This window comes from Bufo gargarizans, chromosome 7 (assembly GCF_014858855.1).
Source record: "Bufo gargarizans isolate SCDJY-AF-19 chromosome 7, ASM1485885v1, whole genome shotgun sequence".
NCBI classification, from domain to species: Eukaryota; Metazoa; Chordata; class Amphibia; order Anura; family Bufonidae; genus Bufo; species Bufo gargarizans.
Window position 1 is genome coordinate 118096793 of NC_058086.1, and position 8159 is coordinate 118104951.

At 40.4% G+C, this 8159-nt stretch overlaps 1 protein-coding gene across 1 annotated transcript in view; it reads left to right on the forward strand.

The window, feature by feature from the left end:
• The window catches only part of CDC73 (cell division cycle 73), a 118966-nt gene extending 116925 nt beyond the window's left edge, over window positions 1–2041 (forward strand). Inside the window, exon 17 of the mRNA XM_044300997.1 lies at window positions 1387–2041. Within this exon, the coding sequence (XP_044156932.1) occupies window positions 1387–1423 (37 nt within the window). The 3' untranslated portion in view covers window positions 1424–2041. The remainder of the gene's footprint in view (window positions 1–1386) is intronic.
• Window positions 2042–8159: the final 6118 nt, after the last annotated feature.

An 8159-nucleotide genomic window follows, 5' to 3' on the forward strand; every position in this document is an offset into this window, starting at 1 on the left:
CTGGTCTCAGGTCCTTTAGGAGGAATTTTGCACCCCCATACTACATGCTGCTGGTTGGGTGAATAAAGCGTCCACCATTCTTCACCATTTGGAGTGCTGCCTTCAATTTTTTTGCTGTTTTTATATATATATATATATATATATATATATATATATATATATATATATATATATATATATATATATAAATATTTTTTTTTTTTTGCATGGTAATGCAAACGTATCCGTTCTGAACAGATACAAGCGTTTGCATTATAGGTGCGGATCAGTCTGTGCAGATACCAGACGGATCCGCACCTAACGCAGGTGTGAAAGTAGCCTAAGATTATTGGTCAGTTTCTCTGCCATATACAGTGCACACTTATACAGGATTGTAACGGTACCTTTGTCTTTAGACTTGCACCAGCAGGAAAAAACAAACTTTAATTCATATGCAAATGAGAAAACTATGATTTAAATCAAGCCATACTGACTAGTGATTTAAATCAAATCCACCCTGCAAGCTACTTTCATTGGCACTGGAGATCTGCTATCAGGTTAGGTGGCCAAGTTGATAGTCCAGTACAGTAGGTCGGAATATGGTACGTCTGTAGCATGGAGGGTATTACTATTTGGAGAACCACCAATGGGGTATGGCTTGCACACTATATGGAAAAGAACCAAGCCCCTTCAGTCACTTGCTTTGATAGGGACTGTACACATAAAGCAGTGCCACTGTTTCCTCCAGTCCATAGAGAAGGGGTAAAGAAGACAGGGAAGAATGTACACTCTTGAAAATGTGGCAATGTAGTAATCAATTTATTCATTGTTTCCATAATGCCTATCCTTGTCCGCAAACTAGAAAAATATAGGACATGCGATTATATATATATATTTTTTTTGTGGGCAACGGAACAGGCATACTGATGCAGACAGCACACGGTGTGCTGTCCGCGTTTTTTGCAGACCCATTGAAATGAATGGGTCCGCATCCTAGCCGAAAAAAAAAAAGAAGGAACGGACACGGAAACAAAACAACTTTCGTGTGCATGTAGCCTAACTCGGATGTTAACAAACCTGACGGAAGCTTCCAAACACATGACATCATATGGGCATTCCTGAATTGTTTAAACGGATAGTAATCTTAGTGTATGGAAACTTTTGACATTGCAGAAAATAATAAAAATTACTCGTATTATACATTTTTTTAAAAAAATTTTATTCTGATGTTTGGTGAATAGTAATTATGGTAATCCTAATTGACCAAAAACAGGAAAGGTTTATTCTGATTTCATGTCAGATATTGAGAAAAACATGCATGTGTCTTATATAGTGTGTGTAAACTTCTGGTTTCAACTGTATGTTGTCTGTAGTGTAATTTTTTTTTTTTTTTTTCTCTCTTTACAGGTACATGGTGAAGCACAAATCTCACTTGCGATTCTGAAAATCAGGGAATGCTTTGTTTTCTGTATTTGGATGGCTAATTGTGGCTTCACTCTCACCTAGAGCACAGAAGTCTGTTCATGATAGAAAAGGAATTCACCTTGCAATGAATTCACCTTCAAACTATGGTCTTTTTGGTCTAAGGGGAGAGTGCCATTTATTTACAACCGGAATGAACAGTGTACTATTTTTTAAATATTTGCATAATGTCTGCAATTCAAATTGTATATTTTGATAGTAAGAAATCTTTCTTTTAAGGCAGCATTTTGGTTAGATCTTGTTTACAGAAACCACCAAACTCTACTTTTAGGGTGCATTCCCTCTAAAGTGTTTTTTCTCCCTTCCCTTCTTTGTGCATAACTCTGTTTTCCATGGAAAGCCCCACTGCACAGCTCAGCATGCACCATTGCCAGATTGGTAAAATATGGAAGTGATGAATGGTTGCAGTGGGAGGATGCTATGATAAAGGACTGTTGGATGAAAAACTCTATTATTTTTTTTGTTTTTTTTGTTTATGTAAAACTTTATAAACTTTCCGATTTCGTACATTGTTTTTCTTTTCCACAAACAATATGAATCAATAAAATGGACATTCACTCCTGTGTATATATCTGTAAAACTGTTTTGTTTCTTGTAATAACAACTAGTGTTTTTGTAGCTGAACTGTTAATAAGTAAAAGCTCCAAGAGCGCTGTAAATCAGGTGTGTTACTTTTTATGGTAACTTTTTCATATAACAGAAGCAGGTCTGTTGGTGGTTTTCCCGATTGCCAGAGAAAAAGTATATTTTCTTGTTCCATAACTAGAAGTTCAGAACTGCTGGTATAAAGCACTAGTACTGAAGAGGCTGTACAATTGTAAAGCATGAGAAAATCTTTCAAATGGCTTAGCCTTTTTTTTTTTGCCCACTGTTTTAGTATTACCATAGCAGGGCACTGCCCATGTACAAGTATGGCATTATGTAGAGTAACCCTTTCTAGCATGTCACCTCTGAAGCCAGTGATTGGCCGCAGTGGTCACGGGACCAAGCCACTGGTCTGGCAAGGACGGGCAGCAGCCCAGGCCACAGGTTACGTCTTTTGGGGTTGACTGCTCCTAGGCCAGAAATCAAATCAAATAGTGCACCACACATCAGACTAGGAGTTTATCCTCACTATTGGTAGTATTTAACCATTCAGAATGGGCTGCCTCAATCATAGCGTTCTCTTGCTCTTTGGGGAGGGGAGCAGAGATGCAGCAGCAAGCACTGCCGTACTGGTCTTACTTTGGTCAAGTGAGCTTAGCCCGCTTTGAGATTGCCTGCTCAGCGGAGAAGCTAGCCGACATATCCATTGTTAACACAGGCACAATATCTTAAAGTCTGTACACAAACTGCGGCTTCCAGACCTACATTGGTTTTATTGTGTGGAAGCTTTTTCACCCTCTGTTCAGAACCAGCTCTGGCATATGTCATTTGCATTGACCTCTTGCCAGGTCCTACTTGTGCTTTGGGTTACCAGGTAGTGGGCAGGCTGCACTGATAATTGGAAGTACTGGATGCAGTTGGATAATCATTGGCAAGAGGTTTCTAAAGCTGTTTGCTTGATCAGAGGGTGTTTCAGACATGAAGCAGACACCAGAGTCTTTGTGACGTAAACACGTAAAATGCTTGAGGCTGATGCAGACGATTCCTCATTGACCTTTGATAATGTACAATATGACCTGATAGTATGCCTTTTACGCTTATGTGATGACTTATCTGCCTTCCTTTTGTATATACATCATGGGAACTGGCGCCCTATGCTACCCCAATTGAAAGGCGTGTTGGTCACGCATATGTACTGCTGAGCCATTCAACTCTGTGGGATTGCTGGAGAGAACAGTGATTGGCTGTTCATTTCTGTGTCCCATTTAAGTTAATAGAGCCTATAGCATTCTATGGAGGCAGCCAAGCATGCGCAGTAATGAGCAATGCTAGTTAACAGACTTTGGGAATGGAGTCCTTTTTAAGCACCCCCTTCTTGGAATTGGGAAAATGTGTTCCAGGTAATACGAGAACAAAGAAATGGTGCAGTATGTTTCAGAGCTGTGCATTACATACACCATATGGGCTAATGTATTGGGACATATCTCTTCATTGAATTGGTGTATAAAATCAAGCACCTAGTCGTGCAGTCTGCCGTTACCATTTACGAAAGATTGAGTCTTTCTAAAGAGCTCACTGAATCTGAACATGGTACTGTAATAGGGTGCCACCATTGCAACAAGTCACTTCATGAAATGTGTTCCCTCCAGGATATTCCATGATCAACTGTCAGTGGTATAATTGCAAAGTGGAAGCTTTGAGCAACCAAAGCAACTCCATGCAGTAGCAGATGATTTAAATTTACAGAGCGGGGGGTCAGAATGCTGAGTGCATAGTGTATAAGTAACCAATGCTCTGCTGACTCAACTGCAGAGTTCCCAACCTCCTCTGATGGACGAGTCTGGTTCTTGACATTGCCTGTGTAGAAGGGATAATGCTATGGGGTTGACCTCCCCCTGAGGTTCCAGAGAAGGGAAATGTTAAACGAGTTCTCAAAGATTTTTTTTATTGAGGGCCTATTCTCAGGATAGGTCATCAATATGAGAGCAGCAGGGTTTTATTGCAGTTCATCCACATTCATTTTAATGAGACGAAGCTGTGCCTAGGCCATGTGACCGATGAATATCACTGGATTAGGAGGAGGCCTAGGTACTCGTGGCGGACCACAGCCTCTTTTATGCAGCTGATCCGCAGGGGTGCCAGGAGTTGGATCCCTGCCAGTCTGGTTTTGATGAGTGATCTTGAGGAAAGGCCATCCATATCAAAATCCTGGAGAATGCTTTTAATGGTGCAGCATAGCAATAAATATTGGACAATTGTATGCTTCAGTAAGAAGGAGGAATAATAGTATAAAACAATGTCTACTAATATTAAAATGTGGAACTGAATCTGAACATGGTACTGTAATAGGGTGCCACCATTGCAACAAGTCACTTCATGAAATGTGTTCCCTCCAGGATATTCCATGATCAACTGTCAGTGGTATAATTGCAAAGTGGAAGCTTTGAGCAACCAAAGCAACTCCATGCAGTAGCAGATGATTTAAATTTACAGAGCGGGGGGTCAGAATGCTGAGTGCATAGTGTATAAGTAACCAATGCTCTGCTGACTCAACTGCAGAGTTCCCAACCTCCTCTGATGGACGAGTCTGGTTCTTGACATTGCCTGTGTAGAAGGGATAATGCTATGGGGTTGACCTCCCCCTGAGGTTCCAGAGAAGGGAAATGTTAAACGAGTTCTCAAAGATTTTTTTTATTGAGGGCCTATTCTCAGGATAGGTCATCAATATGAGAGCAGCAGGGTTTTATTGCAGTTCATCCACATTCATTTTAATGAGACGAAGCTGTGCCTAGGCCATGTGACCGATGAATATCACTGGATTAGGAGGAGGCCTAGGTACTCGTGGCGGACCACAGCCTCTTTTATGCAGCTGATCCGCAGGGGTGCCAGGAGTTGGATCCCTGCCAGTCTGGTTTTGATGAGTGATCTTGAGGAAAGGCCATCCATATCAAAATCCTGGAGAATGCTTTTAATGGTGCAGCATAGCAATAAATATTGGACAATTGTATGCTTCAGTAAGAAGGAGGAATAATAGTATAAAACAATGTCTACTAATATTAAAATGTGGAATAATCACTACACGACACCCCAATGTTATATGCTAACACAACAAACAAACAAAAAGCAGGAATTATCCAATATATTGTGTATATTGCATACTAGTAAGCAAGTTCCAGGTCAAAAGATGACATACAATGAAATGGGAGTTGGTTGTACCGGTGACCTTATAGTTCCCAAATAGAATACCGATATCTGTCCACTTGCTTGAAAATTATGGCTCCAGGACAGGGTCTTCAGTCATTGCAGTGAGCAGATGGGGCATAGTTTCTAGTAAAACTTAATGTGGGTAGGGGCCCCTGCCCTGATAAGTCAGGAACGTAACTGTAGCACATGCAAGATAGCCCTTAAATGTCCCAAATTCCGTAACTGACATGGCATGTTTCTGTCCCCAGTATCAGGACTAAAAGCCAGTGGGCTGTGGCAAAGAAATATAAAACCTATCTACCAGAAATTGTTACTCGGCATGTTACTGTATTTAAAGGCGCTCACATTCCATTCCTCACTAGCCTGTCAGCTCGATATGCCACATCACAATGTTGGCATTGTCTGATGGAATCCCACTAACCGAGTGGGAAGCAGTGAACGGGGAAAGGCTGTACAGAGCTGTAACTATGAGCACTTGCAAGGGATGTGCCCCAGTCTGTGTCTCACCATTTGAAGAAATACATGAGCTTCTATGACATAAATAAAAGGTTGCTAGCATGGGCCAGTTGTTTTACCCATAGGGCACAGTATTATACAATGGGCATTATACCATTCACAGCACAAAACTATCACAAGGAACATAATGGTAGGTAGGGCAGCAATTGAGTCAGGAGCCTGGCAGCTGTATTAATACTCACTTCAGTGAATATAAATGAAGCTGTGCTGGATATGGATTGATGAGGGATCTTCTCCCAGCACATAGACCTTAAGTAAAGAAATTACTATACAGGCCTTTATAAGGATTTGAATTCCCTAACCTCCTGTATGGCAGACAGAAGTGTTACCATTACACTATAGACCTGCCCTAGCAGTAACCAAGTTTGTATGGCTGAAAAAGATACATACTTCTATTCAATTCACCCTGTTATCCTGCACGTTGATCCAGATGAAGAAAAAAAAAAAGTGAGGTAGATGCCAATTTTCCTCATTTTACGAGGAAAATAAATCCTTCTCGACTCCAATAACAACCTGGATCAACGACACTTCAGAAATCTAGTAATTGTAATATTGTTGCACTCCAGAAATACATCCAGGCGCCTCTTGAACTCTTTTAGTGACTTCAGCATCACTATCTCCTCTGACAGAGTTCCATAGTCTCACTGCTCTTACCGTAAATAATCCTCTACTATATTTGTGTAGAAACCTTATTTACTCTAGATGTAGAGGATGTCCCCTCGTCACAGTCCTGGATATAAATAGATCATGGGAAAGATCTGTGTAGATCTAGTTATTAGATCATGTCTTTTCTAAACTAACCATAATCTTGATAATCTTTCTGGGTACTGTAGTCCACCCATTCCAGTTATTACTTTATTTGCCCTCCTATGAACCCTTTTTGGCTCTGATATGTCTTTCTTGTTCTCAGGAGCCCAGAATTTTATGCAATACTTTGTGTGGTCTGACTAGTGAATTTTAAAGTGGCAGGACTTTGTTCTCATCACGTGCATCTCTATGCCCATTTTGATGCACCACTTAATCTTATTGGCCTTGGAAGCAGCTGCCTGACACTGGTTTCTACAGTTTGCTGTCTACTAAAATTCCTAAGTCCTTTTCCATAACATTTAGTATGGTGGGGTGACTTAAATTATTCCTTCCCATATGGATAACCTAATATTTTTCAATGTTAAACTTATCTGCCACTTCTGTGCCCAAGCCTCCAATCTATCCAGATCCATCTGTAGTAGTATACTGTCCTCTTCTGTGTTAATTACTTTACACAGTTTCGCATTGTCAACAAAAATTGGTATTTTACTCCGCAACCCCTGTACAAGATCATTTATATATATATTGAGAATACTGACCCCTGTGGTACCCCACTAGCGACGGTGGCCCAATCTGAGTGTGTACCATTATTGACCACCCTCTGTTTTCTATCACTGAGCCAGTTACACACACACTATATATTATCATATTGCAGAGACTTTTGTAGGTCTTTAGCTAACACTCTAGAATTCTTCACCTCATTGAGCAGTCTGCGCTGTGCTCTTGCAGTCATCTTTACAGGACGGCCACTCCTAGGGAGAGTAGCAGCAGTGCTGAACTTTCTCCATTTATAGACAATTTGTCTTTCCGTGAACTGATGAACAGCAAGGCTTTTGGAGATACTTTTATAACCCTTTCTAGCTTTATGAAAGTCAAAAATTCTTAATCGTAGGTCTTCTGAGAGCTCTTTTGTGCGAGGCATCATTCACATCAGGCAATGCTTCTTGTGAAAAGAAAACTCAGAACTGGTGTGTGTGTTTTTTAAAGGGCAGGGCAGCTGTAACCAACACCTTCAATCTCATCTCATTGATTGGACTCCAGTTGGCTGACACCTCACTCCAATTAGCTCTTGGAGATGTCATTAGTCTAGGGGTTCACATACTTTTTCCACCTGCACTGTGAATGTTTACATGGTGTGTTCAATAAAAACATGGTAACATTTAATTATTTGTGTGTTATTAGTTTAAGCAGACTGTGATTGTCTATTGTTGTGACTTAGATGAAGATCAGAAAATCGTATTTGAAGGGCACTCAAATATCTGAGAGCTCTGGACAACAGTGTATGTCAAAAATCTGTTTTTATAATAGCAATTTGCATATACTCCAGAATGTTAAGAGTGATCAGATGAATTGCATAGTTCTTCTTTGCCATGAAAATTAACCTAATCCCCAAAAAACCTTTCCACTGCATTTCATTGCTGTCATTAAAGGACCTGCTGAGATCATTTCAGTAATAGTCTTGTTAACTCAGGTGAGAATGTTGACGAGCACAAGGCTGGAGATCATTGTCAGGCTGATTGGGTTAAAATAGCAGACTTGACCTGTTAAAAGGAGGGTGATGCTTGAAATCATTGTTCTTCCATTGT